This window comes from Cicer arietinum, chromosome 5 (genome assembly GCF_000331145.2).
Source record: "Cicer arietinum cultivar CDC Frontier isolate Library 1 chromosome 5, Cicar.CDCFrontier_v2.0, whole genome shotgun sequence".
Lineage (NCBI taxonomy): Eukaryota > Viridiplantae > Streptophyta > Magnoliopsida > Fabales > Fabaceae > Cicer > Cicer arietinum.
Window position 1 is genome coordinate 50,227,716 of NC_021164.2, and position 21,237 is coordinate 50,248,952.

General features: G+C 30.3%; 2 protein-coding genes across 3 annotated transcripts; both read right to left on the reverse strand.

Annotated features, from left to right (window-relative positions):
- Positions 1–5,266: 5,266 nt before the first annotated feature.
- LOC140920496 (uncharacterized) lies at positions 5,267–6,447 on the reverse strand. The gene is made up of 2 exons (XM_073368779.1): positions 6,007–6,447; positions 5,267–5,863 (listed from the first exon to the last, which is right to left on the reverse strand). Exons 1-2 carry the CDS (start codon positions 6,445–6,447, stop codon positions 5,267–5,269), a joined length of 1,038 nt encoding a protein of 345 aa, XP_073224880.1.
- A 4,066-nt stretch (positions 6,448–10,513) lies between these two features.
- On the reverse strand, positions 10,514–14,964 carry LOC101507720 (uncharacterized). 2 transcript variants are annotated; one of them, XM_004499997.3, is made up of 4 exons: positions 14,811–14,964; positions 14,241–14,277; positions 11,344–12,555; positions 10,514–10,957 (listed from the first exon to the last, which is right to left on the reverse strand). In XM_004499997.3, exons 3-4 carry the CDS (start codon positions 12,535–12,537, stop codon positions 10,751–10,753), a joined length of 1,401 nt encoding a protein of 466 aa, XP_004500054.1. In that variant the 5' UTR covers positions 12,538–12,555; positions 14,241–14,277; positions 14,811–14,964; the 3' UTR covers positions 10,514–10,750. The 2 variants fall into 2 exon arrangements, with proteins under 2 accessions (XP_004500054.1, XP_004500053.1); XM_004499996.3 differs by having other exon boundaries at positions 10,514–10,966; positions 14,811–14,963.
- Positions 14,965–21,237: the final 6,273 nt, after the last annotated feature.

Here is a 21,237-nt window from a genome sequence, read left to right on the forward strand (position 1 = left end):
ATAAGTTATCCTCCTAAGTACATCAAAACAATCAATTGAAAAATTCATCTTCTATAATAAAAAAATTATGGTTTAAATATGATTTTAGTCCTTATAATTTTTTTTGTTTGGATTCAGTCCCCGTAAATTCAAAAATAGATGATTTTAGTCTTTGATGTCATACGTGACCCAATTAAATCAAGCCAAGTGGCCCAATAAGTTGACGTTAGAAACTAAACACCGCAACTTTTGAATTGACAGGGATTGAACCCAAACATAAAAAACGCTTTAATTACATGGACAAAATCATATTTAAACCAAAAATTGAACAAATCAAAGTACTAGAAGCATACAAATCACTTAATCTTGTCAAGACAGAAATGTTGGTAGGTATTGGCCCCTCAAGAGAGCAACCTTGAATGTGCCTATAACCCCAAATAGAAAATTTGATATGAAAAGAGTACATAGAATAGAACATATACATTTAGAAATAACTTGGTAAGAAGCTTACAATTTTTCAATCAATTCCCATTTACTAATGAAATTAGGTATCTTTTCAGAGAAATTATTGTCAGATATCCTCCTAAAATATTATTTTCAAAAATATTTATTAAAATATAAAGAATTGTCAAAATTTATACAGAACCACCAATAAAGGAACATAATTAATAAACTAAGCTAGAAAATGTTTAGTTTTATTTACTGCAAAAATCTACTTACAAATCATTCAACTTGGTCAACTTGGAAAATGAAGATGGCAATGGTCCTGTGAATCCATTTGATGACACAATGCTAAACAAACACTACACAATAACATATCATACAAATCTTATGTTATTTACAGAGATTGTGGTTCTAATAAACAAACAGAGAAGTTCGAAGAATTAGATTTTCTAAGTTGATCAATTTTTCAATCTATTGGAATGAAGCCTGAAAATAGATTTCCTTCGATACCCCTGTAACATTCATACAAATATGATACTGTTTAATTTATGAGTCTCAATTAAGTAGTTGGTCACATCCATAAAAAATATGAATAAAAAGAAATGATTTAACACACAGATTTTTTAAGGTTTTAATATTGATGAGAACTGTTGTTTTTGAATTTCGAAAAAACATTTTGAAAACAATTATGCCACCGAAAATATTACTAGGTTGAGTCGCGGACCAGGTCGCTCTCTTTAAGACGTTTCGAGGCACTACCCAAAATTGTGCAAGGCAGACTATCAACCACGAAGTCCTCAGGATAAAACAGCCTAGATACTCTGTATCGGAATTCTACTGCACTGTAGAACACCGTTCTAGAATTACACCCTCAATATAGCAGTCTTACGACTGACACTCAAATATGGCACTAAGACCACTCGAAAGAAAGAGAAGAAACAGTAAGAAGGGGGAGAAGTGAGAAAAGTATCAGATACGGAGAGTTTTTGATGTGTTTTTCCAACTGAGGAGAACCCTCTATTTATAGAGGAAATCCGCAACTGGATCTGAGAGAAACATGGATCATCAGAACGTGCGCTCCAAGTAGTGGCCCTCAGAAACGTGCGCTTCAAGCCCCCAAAACGCGCGCTCCAAACTTAGGGATTTGACTATGACTTTTGACCGGACACAAGGGAAACGTGAGACCAAAGATTAGGGTTTTGACCAGGCAAAAACAGACGCACGAGGAAGACTGGATCAGATATGACTTGGTGAAGGACAGTTACGTAAATAACGTTTCAATTAGAGATAAAACGCAAGCAATCAGTTAATTAAAACGATTAATTAATTTTCATGCATAAAATAATAATACACCACAAAGCCAAAGCCAAGCCGGCCGGACAGCGACGGCGCGCGCGTTTGGTGGTCAATATTGCTTGTGTTCTCCCTCCTTCACAAAATTGGGGTGCCCCTTGGGGACCTCCCCAAGTTCATTATCTCCACCTTATATACCCTATTAGTGTGTGGTATCCCTCCAATGTGGGACTTCTCAATTTTTTCAATTCACAACAACACTAGCTCTCATAAATGTCATCATTATTTCCAATAAATTTTCATTAAAGCATCATCATTTCCAACTATCCCCCACTTGAATTTAAAAAATAGGTTTTCGAATAGCGTCAAACGCTTCTATAAGATTGTGCATAAACAAAGGTGTCTCTTGACTTGAACCTTTGCATAGCAAGTAAGATTTAGATTCAACAAGAGTGACACGTAGTCTTGAACTCTATCTCTGACATCAAACCCACACACAACCTTTTCATTAGGTGTATTCTTAAAAGCTCGTGCATTTAGGGCCATGCACGTGTATCCCAGTATAATGAACGCTCTAGGAATTATGCCTCGAAATTCCATAGGAAGCGGCCCCCACTTCCACATTCACGTAGGCGAGTCTATCAAGAGTACTCCTGTAGCTAGGTACTCCACTCCACATAGAGTATAGATCTCATTAAGAGTTTCTATTATCTCATCCTTTTATCGCTTTAGGAATCATGCTTCTCATATATAATATAGCATGTTCATCTCATATCACCATGACTTGTTATTACCCATTGAACCTAATTCTTGGGATCTCCAGTCTTTTAGGTCGGGTTACCATCATAAGTGACTCATTGATCTATAGGCAATAGTCCCATCCTTTTGGATGTACTAAGGACTTTCTCTCTAGCTAATCCTTTCGTAAAAGGATCAGCTAAATTTTCATCAGTGCGTACATGATCCACTGTAACAGCTCCTTTAGAAAGTAATTCTCTAACTGTGTTGTGCTTACGATGTATTTGTCGTCTCTTACCGTTGAAATAACGATTCTCAATTTTTGCAATAGCCGCGGTACTATCGCAGTGGATCAACACAGCTAGCAACAACCTTTCCCACAAAGGGATCTCTGCTAGCAAGCATCTCAACCAGCTTGCTTCTTCACTAGCAGTAACTAGTGCTATCATTTCAGATTCCATAGTGGACTGAGCCAATATCGTCTGTTTCTTCGATTTCCATGACACAGCACCACCGGCTATGCTGAAAACATAGCCACTGGTTGCCTTGGAGTCATCTGATAATGTGTTCCAATCAGCATCATTGTATCCTTCAAGGACGACATGAAATCTTTGATAATGTAATCCCAGACTCATGGTCCTTTTAATGTATCTCATGACTCCTTCGATAGCGTGCCAATGCTCCATACTAGGTCTACTAGTAAGCCTGCACAACAATCCCACGACATAGGCAATGTCAGGTCTAGTACAATCAGTGGCATACCTAAGGCTGTCAATGATGCTCGCATATTCAGTTTGTCTAACACCTTCACCAAAGTTCTTGAAAAGTTTTACACTTGGATCATATGATGTGCAAGCAGGTTTACAGTCAAAGTAATTATATTTCTTTAGGATCTTTTCAACATAGTGATATTGATCCAAAGAAATTCCCTTTTATGACCTAGTAATCTTGATTCCAAGGATTACACTCGCTTCTCCGAGGTCTTTCATATCAAAGTTGCTGCTCAACAATGATTTCACATTATTTACACCATGAATGTTTGAATCAAATATAAGTAAGTCATCTACATAGAGACATATGATAGTGCAAATGTCATCTTCATATTTGTAATAAATACATTTGTCACTTTCATTCACTTTAAACTCATTCGACATAATCAAGTTATCAAATTTTTCATGTCATTGCTTAGGAGCTTGTTTAAGACCATACAGAGACTTATCTAACTTACAAACTTGTCTTCTTGTCCATGAATTACAAAGCCTTCAGGTTGTTCCATATAAATTTCTTCTTCCAGATCACCATTTAAAAAGGTTGTTTTAACATCCATCTGGTGTATCACCAGGTTATGAATAGCCGCAAGTGATATAAGCACCCTAATGGATGTTAGTCTAGTGACTGGTGAGAAAGTGTCGAAAAAATCTATATTTTCTCTTTGTCTAAAACCTTTGGCTACAAGGCGTGCCTTGTATTTATCGACAGATTCATCAGGTTTTAGTTTCTTTTTCAAGATCCATTTACAACCTATTGGTTTGCAACCAGGAGGCAAGTCTACCAAATGCCAGGTCTTGTTAGATTCTAGAGAATCCATTTCATCGTTTATAGCTTCTTGTTATAGATCTGCATCCAATAATGACAGAGCTTCTTTAAGATTCGTAGAATCCTCTTCTAAATTATAGGCCATGTACTCTGGTTCATAATCTTTAGCAACTCTTATTCTCTTACTCCTTCGAGTTTCCGTTTCTTCTTGTTTGTTGCTTTCAGTGCTTGTTGTCACAAGAAATTGACTAGGTTTGCGGCCCCCACTATTTCTTGATTTGAAAGGGAATTTATTTTCATAGAAGTCAACATCATTTGATTTTATGATCACTTTCGCGTTTAGGTCATAAAACATATACGCTTTGTTGTTTACTGCATACCCAATGAATATACATTCATAGGCTCTACTTGCGAGTTTAATTCGCTTGGGATCGGAGATTCTGACATAAGCCAGACAACCCCATGTTCGAAGATAAGACAAGTTGGGTTGTCTTTTCTTCATTATCTCATAAGGAGATGTTTTGCTCTTAGAATTAGGAACTCTATTCAAAATATAGCAAACAATCAAAATAATGTCCCCCCACCAGTGAGACGCAACACCAGAATTAAGCATAATAGCAACAACTAATTCAGTAAGAGTTCTATTCTTTCTTTAAGTTTTACCATTCATTTCAGGTGAATACGGTGCAGTAGTTTCATGTACAATTCCTTGGGTTTTATAAAACTCATTAAACAAGCTGGAATCATACTATGTTCCTCTATCACTACAAAACCTCTTAATCTTTTTGCTAAATTGATTTTCTATCTCAGTCACAAAGATTTTAAACATGTCAAGCGCTTCACTTTTATTTTTCATGAGATATACGTAAGTAAAGTCAGAACAATCGTCAATAAAAGTGATGAAATAACGTTTTCCATTTCTGGTTAGCGTTCCGTCAAGTTCACATATGTCAGAGTGTATTAATTCTAGAGGTTCAGATTCTCTAACTACTGGTTTATGTGATTTCTTTGTTATTTTGGCTTGACTGCAAAAATCACATTTTTCAAAATCCTTTATAGATAACTTTGGAATTAAGCCTAAATTACTTAAGTTTGAAATCACACGTTTGTTCATATGATAGAGTCTAGCATGCCAAATATTAAAATCACACAACATGTAAGCAGAATGAGACATCTTATTCATTTCAACATTCAATTTAAACATGCCATCAGTGGCGTATCCTTTCCCAACAAAAATACCATTTTTAGAAATGGTGTACAGATCTGCCCCTATAGACTAAGTAAACCCTGCCTTATTGAGACGAAACCCTGAGACCAGATTCTTTCTTATTTCTGGAGTGTGCATGACATCCTTTAGAATTAAGGTCTTTCCAGAGGTGAATATTAGTTCCACATCTCCAATGTCAGCAACATTAGTGGTGTGAGAATCTCCCAACAACACTTTCTTATCTTCAGCAGCAGTGTATGTTTTAAACATAGCATGGTCATAACAGACATGGTGTGAGGCGCCAGTGTCTATCCACCATCCATCTGATCCACCAACAAGGTTGATCTCAGTTATCATAGCAACAAATTGCTCTTCAGTCAAGTTGACGTGATTTGCAGCGCCTGACTTGTTCCTACACTTGGGTGTCATATGACCCTTTTTCCCACAGTAGAAACAGAGAAAGGGGAGAGGGTCATTTCTAGGAGGAGGTGGCTGCCTAGCAATTGGGACCTTTGGAGGGTTCCCATTCTTGTTGATGTTCTTTGAAGTGCGATTCTGATTCTTCATTTGTTTGCCGTTTAGCTTCAGAACTGCTCCGATGAATTTCTTTTTCTTGTTATTTGCCACAAGAATAATTTCATCTTTCTGGTCTTGCTTGCGAGATTCCTCCTCAATTCTAAGGCGGGTTATCAGACTTTTTAGAGAAAATTCTTTAGTTTTATGCCTAAGAGAATTTTTGAAATCTTTCCAAGTAGGGGGCAGTTTGTCAATAATAACAGCAATCTGAAACTGTTCCTTTAGGGACATACCTTTAGAGATGATCTCGTGAGCAATTTTCTGGATTTCATGAGATTGAGCTTCCGCTGATCTGTCATCTGATATTTGAGGTAGCGGCTAAAAACATACTTTTTGGCTCCAGCTTCCTCAGTGTCATATTTCTTCTTTAGAGCATCCCAATCCTGTTTAGCAGTATTGCTTTCGGAACTGTAGTAATCATACAGATCATCAGCAAGTCCATTCAGAATATAATTTTTACGTAAGTAATCATTAGCTATTTTATCCTTTTCAGCTTGTTCACCTTTTTCTGGTACAACAGGAATGTCATCCTTCAAAACGTTGGCAAGCTTTTTCGTGGTTAGAAAAAACATCATTTTTTGTTGCCAGCGTTTGAAATGACTTCCCTCAAACTGAAAAGGTTTGTTGTAGTTAGAAGCAAAAGAACTTGTCCCAGTAATTTCGTCGGTAGACATGGCAGTTCAAAAACATCTTAAAATTGTTGTTTTTGAATTTAGTTTGTGACAATTGCTAAAGACTTTAACAATGAAGTTATTGATGAAGATTGTATGTAGTGAATTCTAAAGCATGTTATTACAGTAGCCTTTAGATTCAATTCGACCCCACCAAACAGATGCAAATGAGATGAACAACGAATCTCTTTCAGAGTACTTTGGAAAATTTTGATACGATTTTCACTAACCCACCGATAATATCTTTCAATAGTATGTTACAAAAAAATATTTTCTACATTTCACTCATTCATTAAAGAATGATAAGATGACCTAGAATATAAAAATTAGATGACACAAATTGGATAGTAATGGCAAAAAAGTTGTATTTCATTCTGTACAAAATAATACAATTTATAGAAAAATAATATCACTTGAGAGAGAGATACAATTCTTGAAAGAAGAGTTTCGATCATTTAAACCTTTATATAGTAGTACCTTTTTGAGCTGCCGAGGTTTTTATTTTTATAATGAAACTAATATCATATAAATATTTTTTGCATTGTTATGCATTTTCCAAAGAAGATTCTTGTCCTTTTTTCAGCATCCATACATTAAAAATTAGTAAATAAATAAAATAATCATACCACAACCATATACAGTTCTTAAGTTGGAGATAGACTACTCAATCCAACCTCTCTTTTACTACCATCAATCCATCCACACATTTTGCTCACAAGATGTTAAATACAAAGTTTGAAAAGAATTATAAAAATGAAGAATGTTTAAGCAAGACGGCTAAAAAAACTAAACAAAGTTTCAAACTCAATCAATAAAAAATGTCAGCTTAAACACAATTATCCATCTGTTTAATTTGTTTTGTCGCCCCTACTTAACCAACCTAAGAAATAGAAATTAGTACAATAATTTTTGTAATAACAAGTAAAATTTTGATGTATTAATAATGTAAAATTTTTAACCTATACATTCAAATGGATCTCATCATGTATTAATAATGTAAAAAAATTTAATCTATACATTCAATAGTATCTCATCATGTAGATAATTCTAAAGGTATTTTAAAAATTTATTTATAATATATTAAATCAGTCCTTCAATCTTTTTATCGATAATTCATCACCTAATTTGTCATGTAATGCAATTTATTCCATTGTCAAGAATCAAGGCCATCATATACCATATTAGTTGGTTTTTCTTATCTTTAATCACTATTTAATTGACTTCTTATGATTAAAATGGATTGTCCATTGAAATTATTTCTTGATTTTCCTCCTGTCAGCATTTGTGTTATATAGTGTCCAATGATTAAAGCAAAATGGTCAATACAACTAAAAATTGGAACTGTGCAGTTTAGAAATAAAATGGCAAATCAATTTATTTTTGGTCCCAAATCTCAACCATTGTAAAAAAGTTGAACTGGTGAAATATATAATTTTCAGCAGTAAATAAAAGTATAGGGATGGTTCACCCTCCCGCACAATTATAGTTGAAAATTATAAAGAAAAGTATAGTTGAAGAATAATGTTTCACCACTCAAAGTGGCGTAAAATCTGTAATTTAATAAATAAATAAATTATTTTTTCTTAATTAATGTTATGTAAAGGTTTATATATTATAATATTCCACTTTTTTTTTAAAGTAGCCAAAATGAAACATGTACACGTTTTAAATTTTTTTCTCATTTTAAAAATTAAATAATTGATTATTTAATAAATTAAAAATAATTAAAATATTTATAAAAAAAACAAAACAAAATATTACTAGTATAATAAAATACATTAAGTTGAAGAAAGAAAAGGGGTTAAGTAATTATGTCAAAACAAATAACATGTTATATTATTTTAACAACTCTATCTTATTTTATAGATAAATTTATATTATTATAACAACTCTTCTATTCACTTAAATTTATTTTGTTAATAACTTCATCCTATTTTTTTTCAGATCTAATAAATAAAAATAATAAAAATAATTATAATTTACAGTTTTAATTATAATTATTTTTATTAATTTTTATTTATTAAATCCGAAATAGGAGAAAGTTGTTAATAAAATAGAATTAAGTGGCTAGTTTATCTATAAAATAGGAATGAGTTGTTAAAATAATATAATACGTTATTTGTTTTATTACATCTACCCAATAGCATTTTTTTCTTTATATATTTTATTTTATTTTGTTAATAATACTTTGTTTTTTTAATTATTTTTAATTTATTAAATAATTAATTATTTAGGTACTAAAATGAAAAGAAAAAAAATATTCAAAACGTGTGCATCCCCCGGAATACAACCTCAGAGCATTTTAATATTATTTTTTTATAATAGAGTATTTTGGTTATTGAAAAAAAAAACTACTATAACAAATAAATCTATTATAAACTCTCATTTCCACAAGTGTAAACAATATGAGTAAGAAATGAAATTTTAAGAAGGAGAGAACAATTATGTGAAATAAATTACAGTAATTTATTTCAATTATTGCATCTTGATTTTTTAAGTTTTTTTATAAAATTTAATATTTATAATGTAAAATAATATTTATTTTTGTCATATTCTAATAATATATTAAAATAAATTCTCAAGTTATTATGTTGACACATCATATTTTTATGTGTGGTATAAAATTAATTATATTGCATCCTAATAATATAATGTGACATTTTTAGAATTTATTCATTTTGTATTTCATCATTCTACTACTTTTTTTTTGTCTATATAACTATGAAAAATCAACGATAAAAAATATAACTTTTATTATAATCATGATTTAATTCACAATTACTTTTTTTAACTCATTGCATATAAATACATCTCAATATTTTAATTATTAAAATACAACAATTATAAATTACCACAAAATATATAAAAATATAACCATCTCATCTAAAAAATCAATAATAAAATTTATGATCCATTAATTCAATGAAGATTCAATTAAAATAAATAAAAAATATTGAAACAAACAAATTTATTTAAATTAGCAAGTCTTTGCAAAAAAAACAAAACAACAACAACACAAGATATTTTAAAAATAAAAAATGTTAAATAATACAAAAAAAGAATTTTAAAGTAATATATAATTTGTTTATATTTTTACTTATCAGTGTTTGGATATATATTCTATTCCTCCAATACAAAAGAAAATATTTATCTATAAAAATTGTTCATAAAAACAAAAACACTCGTTCTAAAATATTAGACTTATGGATTAGATGAAAGATAAATCGTAGAAAATAATACTTTGAATTTCTTCATTAAAAATAGTCTTCAAAAAGAATACAATCAAAATATATTTGAAAGAAACATATAACATAACACCTCTAATTAAGAATTAGTTCTTCAAATTTAAGTGAAAATAAGACATAAAATATAAGATATAAAAATAAATAATTAGTCAAAAAAGAAATAATAATACATTCAAGATAAAAAAATAAAACAAAATAAAAATAATAATCATATAAAAATCAATGTGTACAAATATATACATCAAATCAATACTTACAAAATAATTATTCTATTTTTTTATTGGAAGAAAATATTCTATAGTGATTGAATGTTTAAACCAAAACAAAATGCATACAAACAATCACTTATATTGTTTTAATCATATTTTTTAGAGTAAAATTAACTCATTACAAACTTCAGTTATTTCCATTCCATTTTATTCATTTTTCTACAAAACAACTTACTTTTATAAAATTTAAAACTTATAAATATTGAAACTTTTCGCAGGTCAATGTTGATACATTTAAACCCCACAAATATCACTGCCTAACTTTATAAATTACACTAGAGCAAAATGCTGGTTATATTTTAATTAACATTAAATAAGATCAATTTAATTTGCCGCATATATTAAAATATTTTAGACTTATAATGCATGCAAATATTTTAGACTTGTAATTCTCTAACCCATGGACCTCAGGTAACAAAATATACAGTGATGTCTAAGAGCAAAAATCCGATAAGTAATGCATGCAACAGTGTATCTGAGAACCATATAACCAGAGATATCACAGCTGAACCACAAAGCACACACCTCATGAAATGACTTAGAATCGAAACATAATTAAGTTTTGAAAAACAATTGCTTGATGAAAAATAGTAATTAACATCCAAGTTTAAGGTTGAATTCACAAACCCAATAAGGGTTGCAAGTTTGAATTTATTTACGAACCTAAAGATTATATCTTGAAAATCCTAATATTTCACTTTTGCCAGGAACTTCAACTATTATTTTGTGATGGATAATCCTGCTGGCACAATAGCCACTAATAAAAAAATTTATAAACTAAGTATTCAATACTCAAAAAGGGTTTGTTGAATGAACAGTTCCATCTTGATGTCCAGTTCCAATTCCACTATCTTGAAGTCCAGTTCCAATTCCACTATCTTGAAGTCCAGTTCCAATTCCACTATCTTGAAGTCCAGTTCCGAAACTTCTTATACCATCCAACTTGTCTCCAGATTCTGGCTCTGCTGCTTTGGATTCCTGGTTTTCTGTTTGATTATTCTGCAAAGCCTTATCACATTACATCACATCAATATAAGCAAATCTATACTAACTTCATCATATTTAATGAAGTCATTCACAAAATATCCTTCAATTAATACAGATTTTTATTTAACAACCCTTTAATTTTTATGGAACAATTTTTCAAGAAGGAAAATTTGGAGAATAGAATTATTTTTTTGATTGTGTTAAGAAAATTAGTTGTAGTAAACTATAATTTTAATTAGCGTGAATTTAAATATTTTTGTTTATAATTGACACATAGATTGTCACAATTTAAGCACAGAAAAGTCTAACCAAAAGCAACTAAAGGGTTGGTTTCTTCCATCACCACTTTCCTCTTTTCATGCCTGATAAATATAAAGTAAATCAAAGCATTGTCTTACCTGCAAAAGCTCAGTCATTTTGCCAGTTCCAGTGCAGTCTGAAGCTTTGAGAGCTGTATCAGAATTTTCCTCGAGATGAGACTGCACAGCTTGCAGAGGTTTAATCAAGACAGGTTGATCCACATCATGGACTTTGTCTTCCTGTTGCATAGTGCTGGGATCCTTGGCCGCTATACTGTCACCCGGCATGCTGTTTCCAGTCTCAGTATCCATAGCATCTGATGGAGTTTCAATCATTTTAACATTTTCAGTAACCAGTTGCAATGGCACGCTAGCCACTGCTGATGATTTCTCAGCGATTTTATTCAGCGCATCAGAAGGAGATTGATATTGCAGAGGAACACTTTCACTTTGCACGCTACTCGGCAATGAGTTCTGGCTAGTTAGAGCAGGAGAGGTAAGTGCTTGATTTCCTTCGAGTGGAATTTCCTTGGCCACAATCACTCCACTCACTAGAGAAACTGGAGTGACTTGTAATGGTGGAGTAGAAACTGGCATCTCGTTTGAAAAGTTAGGTTGGAACAAAACAGGCCCCATGTTACCTCTGGCTAATTGATCAATGGTTTGGCCAGTCACCAAAGGAGGAACGTTCACGTTCATTCTGGAAGAGGCAACCAAGTTACTAGTACTAACTGCTCCTCTGGGAACCTGAGGGACAGATGGTGACCCATTCATGGGAAGGGATTCTGTTCTACAAGCACTCACAGGTTGTCCATTCTTTTCCTTTGGGAGAGGAGTTTGAAACTGAGTAGGTTTTGAAGGAAAAGGAACCTCATTTCTTTGGATCATTGGAACACCTGGAGCAACATCATTCTCAGGGCAAACAGGAACAAAACGTCCAGGCTTAAATACGAGTCCCCTCAAAGTAGTATCAGAATTACCAACTCTAACACTGAGCAAAAATCCAGCATCAAATGCTGCCTCGATTACACCCGAAACAACCTGGCCCACCATGGCATCATTTGATTCACTTTCTTGTCCCCTTTGAAGGTGTTGATTTCCATTAACTGCTTGAAAACCAGGAGGTACTGGAACTTGTTCAACACGAACAGGAGTTTGCTTTCTACTTTGACTAAGTGCCATATATGAACTCTCCTCTGAATCTGGCCTTGGATATTTCCGTGGGCGACCACGTTTGCGCTTTATAGGCACGTCTCCTGAACCATCTGGTGTATTTTGGTTTTGTTGCTCCATCTTGGTTTATCTATGTGTCTACAATAAGAAGAAAATGTCTTTAAGCTACTTTGAAAAAAGAAAAACAAGTAAAAAAACTGTCTAAAAGCTACATGGGTATATTAAATCTCAGCATCATAGGATCATATTTTCTCAATAATTTAAGAAAAACTATGAAGTCTGCACCTCGACAGTGAATAATCTACCTGTTCAAAATACTGCGATAACAACACAATTATGACAACAATATTGCATCTAAACTGATCCATGTTAGGTAGACTTGACAGAGTTTTATGTCGGCATAAAACTATTATAACGGTACTAGATACCTGACCATTGTCACTCAAAATAATCCGAGTGTGTTGTTGCCAGACAATATGGTGGCTTCCCAAATAACATGACTACTCGAGATAAAGTATATCACAATACAAGAAAGACAAAACATGACTTATTGCATAAATACTGCTATGAAGTCTTCCTTACTTCTACTATGACATTGAACTTAGAGTTGTTAGCATGTTACTATATCATGCAACTAGAGAGTTATATTTCAAATTATATAATCAGACCATCAGAGGGCATGCCTTGGTTTTCGGCATGTACTATGCCTCAGTGTATCAAACACACCTTGATGCAGTATTTCAATACAAAGTGCACAGCTGATTGAGAGATGTTAATGCAAGATATGGGGTGCATTGGGTGTCATACATGAGCATGCCATTTTATGAGCCATATACATACTGGATATGGGTACAATCCAAAACTTTCCTAAAAAGAAGGTAGTACATTCTAATGCTAAACAAGAAAACACATTGCATGAATCCGGCTATGGTGAGGTTTTTTTAAGGCTTAGGTACCACCTAACCTATCCCATTTTCCCCGGGAATGACAGCATTTTTTTAAATACTATTATGTTTCTTCTCTTCTTTTTTTCTCATTTTCTTCTTACCCAATCAAACTCATTTACCCTTATATATTACTTGCGAGCCCATTAGTGGAATAATTTTGCGAGCACATTCGCGGAATATTTTCAACAACATAGTGATGATGAGGGCATGCAGTGGTTACACTCTCATAGGAAAATGAAGAGCAGCTCCTAATTTCCCCCAACAAAAAAGACAAGCTCCAAACACAATCATTACTTGGTATGTTTACATAAATCATTAAAGAGCACTTATATTTGTACACCCCAAATCTCCCAACACCCATTAAACAACTAATTTTCTCACTATCTCTCTCTTCCTATCACATCACCAACATACCACATCTATCACATCATTTTTTTAATTTCTTTCTCTCTCAAGATGCATATTGGGTGGGTGAGTGTCCATCAAACATTTTCCAACATTAAATATGATATAACTAATATGTACGGTATATGTATATGTAAACCAAAGCGATTATGACCGACACCAATAAGTCGACCAAGTGGTAAAGACCATGGTTCCCCCATAAAGGAAAATTTGGAGTTTGAGTTTTGTGAATTAAATAGGAAGTTTGAAAAATTATTTCTCCTTGAGTTAGTCTATGAGTCAGTTTGATATTAATCAAAGACCAAAAAAAGTAATTACAACAATAATACTAAGTTGAAAAGAGGTAAAGCTGTGTGTGTTTGGAAAATCATCAAGAGAGACATATATTCAACAGAAATCACACAAATGGTCATTCATTACAAAATCAATGAAGTTAAATTTATCAAGGAAAATAATTCCTAGCCACCGTACCTCTTGCAGTGCTGTAATTTTGGCAGCAAAACAGTGCCTGCAACAATTTAAAAAAAAAAAAACACACGAATCAAAGGAAAAAAATTACAAATTCAAGATAAACATCAAGAACATCACAATCAACACCAACAGTCAAATACTCATATAAAAACCTAAGAAATCAAAAACATTAAAGAAATACCAAAGAATTAAACATTCCCTTTCAATTAAAAATCCATACAACAAAATTAAAGGTTTAAACTTCAAAAATAAAATGTTCCATTTAATTATCTAGTTTCTAAAACTAATAAAAAAAATTAAACTTGGAAAAAACCCCTGATATGAATTTGACGGAAACCTCTCCTCCCCCTTCAAAAAAAAAAATTACACCAAAATCCTAGGGTTTAAACCTCCCATAACAAAATAAAATTCCAATTTCCCCCTCCACAGTTTTCTTTAATTTTCCAAATCAATAAAAAAAAAACCTAAACAATTCCTTAATATGAGTATAATCTAAAACGTAGACAAAAACCTAATACAAGAATTAGATAATAGATAAGTGATTATTAAACAAGGGAAAGAAACTATTACAGTGTTGTTAAGTGCAGATTGAGATTCGATTTTGCTGAGACGCCAAGAACGATGCTGAAGAAGAGGGGAAATGATGCAGTGTAACAGAGTGCACACTCTCTCACACACACGCACACCACTCTTTAGATTATGTTAATGTTAATTAATTAATTTTCTGACTCATATTAGTTAATTAAATAAAGAATAGCTTCTGGAGGTGCAATGAGATGATGACACGTGTCTTTAAGCCAGGGATAAAAATACAAAACTAAAATAATATATATTTTTGACCGGGCGAAAATAAAAATCGATATATTTAATCTATTATTTAAATGAAGAGATGTAAAATATGAAAATCAGCCTTTAAAAACAAAATAGAGATTCTCTTAATTTATAATAAATTATGTGATTATCGTTTTTTTATATTCATTATGTAATTATCTTTAAATCATATTATAATATATTTTTTTGTCAAAACAAAAAGATAAATCTTAAAATATTTTTACAATTGAATCCATAAATTATTAAGAGGTGACATATATATACTTAAAAGAATATCATGTTTTCGTGTAGCTTTATATATTTCAAATTTATTATTTATTTAAAATATTTTATTTTTAATTTATTATATTTTATTTAATCAATAGAGTTAGATTTAGTGGAATAGATTAAATTTATATACTGTGATGAAATCGAATTTTTGTTAAAAAAATTTCATATTTAGCACTTAATATCCTTCAAATAAGATTAACTTTAATTAATCCTATGAAGACAAAATAGCTACATTAATATATAAATTATAGAGTTGATAGTATGTTTTGATATAGAATTTTCTTCTCCCAAATTTACTTTTTATTTAAATAATTTTATTTTCAATTTTTGTCTTTTTTACACAATTTTTAAAATTAATCCTTAAAAAAATTAAAATTAACTATCTTTTTTTTATAAAAAAAAAAACTCAAACAAATAAACACATTATTCTAGAAAGATTTACGTAAAAATTTGATTTATATACACTCTTAATATAAAAAGTTTTTACATCGACCATCAATTACAATTGTCAAATCACTAAAAATATTTTACTTTTATCAAAATTATCTCTAAAACCATAAATAATTATGATGTAAAGTAAGTAGTAATAAAACATAATAATTAAACTCTTTACTTAATAACTCATACTAAATGTTTAATTTCATTGCTCCAACTATTGATATTCTATTGAGTATCCAAAACACAATCTATCATATAAATTAAGAATTTGTAATTATATTATCTAGCAATAAAATAATTTTAATTAAGAAATTTATTGTGCATTTATTTGACATTTAATATAAAAATATGAGTAATTTCAAAATATTATGAAAATTAATTGAGTTAATATACTCATTTATAACTTTAAGTTTAATCGTTAAATGATTTACCGGTTCAATGATTTTTTGTAACAGAAAAATTAATCTTAATATGATATCAACATCAATTTGTGTAACGCCCCAAATTTTTTTTTTGAATATTACTTAAAAATATTTATTTTCTTTTAGAAATAACTAATTTTTTTTCTTATGAGTAGTTCATCATGTAATAAATTGAAGATGCGTAAAAAAATAACTTGATATATTTTTTCTCGTAAAAGAACTTAATGTAATTTACTAAAATATTATTTATTTATTCATTTGCAAAATTAATATTTTAATTGTTAGATCGGATATTCATTTATGATTCAAAATAAAATAAATTCTCTTTAAGTGAAATTCAAAAGAAACAAGGTTGTCTGAAATTAATGACATTCAATTATTTAGTAGCGAATGAAATCTCACTTCTATATTTCTATTAAAAGTTAATGATGACGAATAAATAATTTTACAATGTACTACAAAATTTTTAGTAATACAAAACATTATTTTTAAGTAAAAGTCTCATTTTCCCTCGCGTGTGCACCAATCAAACATCATTCATGCAACTTTTTGAGATCATTAGTACCTAAATGTTGGTGTAAAGGGTCAGTTCATCCCACAACAAAAATTAAACCAAATAATAAATTAACAGTCATAAAATATGAATATAAAATCTTTTCGTAATAAAAGATTTAAAGAAATTGATTCTTTAATAGTTCTCAAAGGGATATTAAAAATCATAAAATATATCTAAATAAATCAAGTAGCAATCGTATAACAAATAATTATATCAAAATAAAAATAACAATAAAATGTATGCAAGTTATGCATGCTCATAAATATATATGATCCGGATATAACCAGCCACACAGGCGTCCACACAGAAGTTACCCATACCAATGGAGAACAATTAAACCACCATAAAATGTACATGTCACCATTCACTTAAATAATCACACAAATCATCATCCACTTAAGCAACCACAAAGATAACAATATTTAAAACAGAAATCATCAGTCACTTAGGCAACCATAAAGATAATAATATTTAAAACACAAATCAACAGCCACCTAGACAACTACAAGATAATGATATTTAAAACACAAGTCATCAGCCACTTAGGCAACCACAAAGATAACAATATTTAAAACACAAATCATCAGTCACTTAGGCAACCATAAAGATAAAATATTTTATATTAAACTTTTTAATCACATAAGACATCAAATTTATATTCTCATGGATGTTCATAGTTATAGCTCAAATATGCATGTGAACAAATATCTCAAAATCACCACTTTCATTTTAATAATCCATAAGATTCGATTTGACTACGTGTTATTGATAACCATTAAAACTCATATAACCAAGAATACAATAACAACATAAATTTAATTTATTTCACTATAAAATTTTCAGCATTCTAAAAATGGACTATTCATTCATGCATTAAATAATCAATTTTCTCATATTATTAAAATTAAAAAATATAAAATCCTCATCAATTTCCTCAAGACACATATATTGTTCATAAAAGTCAAGTTTTAAATTTAGAATACTCAAAAGTCAACACTTAGAATCAAATACATCATAATAAATATTACTAATTACATCATTATAAAAATTATAATTTTATAATTAAATATTCTAAAACACGTAAAACACTAAACATTTTCACTACAAACATATTTATCAAGGTATAATAATAAAAATATAACTCTATAATTAATTTCATCAAGATAGATGTATTAAAAAAACAATCAAAGCATTATAGTTAATTTCTTTACGACGAAAATAAAATCAACCTTTTTCTTTTAAGACATTCAGACATCATATCAATATCTTATGAATCGCTAATTTAATATCTAGCCTAACTCAGCATCGGGAAAAACCCTTACCTTAGGCGCTTTCTTTCTTAACATCTCTAAATTCGCACGAGAAATAGCTGATGAGACAATTATGAATTCAACACCGATAGATATTGGGATTTATGACTTAGAAAATTATTTTAGGAGTGTACGAATGGCAAAAAGTGTGATAGCAAGAGGCCTAATAGAAATGTATGAACGTAATAGCTATTTACGTTGCAATATTATTGAGTTCTTGTCTAAAATTGAAGTGCACTTAATTCCAAAATTATGCTACCAATAATTACTATTTATATAATTTAATTAGGTTGCTACAAAGTCAATTGAAATCATGTATATTTATGTGTATGAGTTAATTAGGATTAACTAATAAAGTTCACTATATATTACAAGGTGTCACACCATCCATTTTAATTAAATAAATAAATTAGAGGATGTCACATCACCCTTTTAATTTTTTTATCTAATAGTTACAGAACCAAAAATAGCATAGAATTATTTTTGTAGACAATTAAAATAAAATTATAATTTTAGTTTAAAAAAGATGAATGTATGAGATACAAAAAGGAGAATAGTCATCTCTTAATTGCACAAAAAAGAAACTCATAATTAAATTTATAATATTCGTTTAAAAAATAAATTAAAAGTGTTAAAAATGAGTTAATGCACATTATGACAAGAAAAACCATGAATTGTCATATAATCTTGTCATAAAGGAGAGTAAAAGAATGAGTTAAGTCATTAGTTTTTTTTTTTTTAGGATGAACCAAAAATATTTTCAAAACACTTATATATAAATGTTGAGTTTCACTAACTCTATAATATCTCCTAAAATAAATACTTATTTGGTCGTAAATAAAAATAACAAACAATATAACTTTTATAAATTCTAATTTAATTAAATAATTCAACTAATATTTTATCAACCAAAATAAATCAAGTAAGACAAGAATACCACCCACACATAACAAAATAAAACAAACATATCTAACACATCAATTTCATGATCATCGAAACTAATCAAATAAAAAATGCACAATAGTCCATTTAGAAAATAACCACATCATAAATCATCCCCGTGTAATTGTCACGCAAAAATAATTAACTAAATATAAAGGTTATAATTATTCAGATAAAATAGAGTGTGATAAAGTTTAATTTAATTTATTTATACATAAAATAATTATTAATTTAATAATAAATCATAACAATTACTAACAAGACACATATATAATATATATGAAAATTTTGGAGTGATACAATTTGCTTATTAATTATTTATTAGTTTGTGATAAGTTTAGTTTTGTTATTGATTACTTATCACTTAGAGTTAGTTGATTGTCTATTAGTTTGTTATTTTTCTATTAGGCTTGGAGTGACCTTGTTGTTAGACTTTTATATTTTGTTTCATCTTGTATATACATGTCTTTATCACCACTTTGTAACAATTATAAAAAATTTATCAATAACATTCTAGAAGTATATTCAAAAAGTCCATATTCTCAATATGGTATCGGTAGTAAATTGATATAGTTCTCTTTGTTTTCTCTTCTTCTTCTCCATCATGGAAGAACTTATGGTTGAAAATGTCAATCCCTTTTTCATTTCCAAATATGATAATCATGGTCTTGTTCTTTTCGTTCACCCTCTCAATTGTGATAATTACTATTCTTGGCGTCGTACAATGGTTATGGCCTACATTGGACGCAATAAATTCGATTTTGTCGATGACACTATTATTGCACCTCAAGAAAACGATGTTATCTTTCCTTTGTGGCGTTGCAATAGCAACATTGTTGCCTCATGGATTCTCAATTTGGTCTCCAAAGAAATCCAAGCTTTTGTGATTTACTCTATCACTGCTATTGAAATTTGGAATGATCTTCACATGTGTTTTCATCAAAATAATGGTCATACGGTTTTTCAATTAAAGAAAGATTTCCTCAGTTGCAATCAAGGTTCACTCCCTGTCAGTCAACATTTTACAAACTCAAGGTTTTATGGGAAGAACTTGGGAAATATAAACTCATTCACACATGCAATTGTGGCAATGTTCAACCTCTCGTCGATTTTCTTCAACAAGAATACATTGTGACTGTTCTAATGGGTTTAAATGATAGTTTTACTCAAATATGTGGTCATATCTTATTAATGGATTCCCTTCCTCCCATCAATCAATTTTTTCCTTTGATCCCTCAAAAGGAAAAACAACGTGAAATTGGTACTCACCAACCTCATTTGAATCCCGTAATTGCATTTAATGCGAAAGGACCAAACCCCAAATCCAATGCTGGTAAACGTGACCGTCCTCTTTGTTTACATTGCAATATGCTCGACCATGTCAAAGATAAGTGTTTTAAACTTCATGGGTTTCCATCAGACTACAAGAATTCTTCTTCAAATTAGGTTACCAATTCTGCTTCGTCTTCTACTGAAATCCCAACCATGACCACTCAACAATATCAATAACTCACAACTTTCTTCCAATCTCAAATGGGTAAGGCTACCACTTCTAATTATGTAGATGACATTGTTGGTATGTGTTTCACCCTTCTTGATTGTCTATCTTTTATATATTCTTTGAATAGTTTCGAAAGAGCTTTCCCAAATTGTTGGATTATAGATTATGGCGCTACCTCAATTTTTTCTACAATCTTGACATGTTTAATTCATATACTTTTTTTTACCAAATAAGTTTGTTACTTTACCTAATACTTTACAAGTCAAGGTTTTAACAATTGGGAATGTTACTCTTAATCCTAATATCCAACTTCAACATTGTTTACCTTTTCAATCAAACAATAACTTTGCTAAAAACAATTTTGATCTAATCCATTGTGATGTTTGGGGGCCTTTTGCCTATCTCACTTATAATAATAAATCATATCTCTTAACTACTGTCGACAATCCTAGTCGTTTTACTTAGTTATATTTGTTGTATTCCAAATCGTAGGCGTCTCAAAGAATAAATCTTTTTTTTTGTCTTTGTACGTACTCAATTTGATTGTGGCATTAAATGTATTCACACTGATAATGCTAAAGAGTTGTTTCTTAATGATTTTCTACAGGAACTTGGTACTCAATACCAATTTTGTTGCTTTATCGACCACAACAAAATTCAGAAGTGGAACACAAGAATCAACACCTTCTTGATGTAGCTTGTGCACTTTATTTTCACTCAAGAGTTC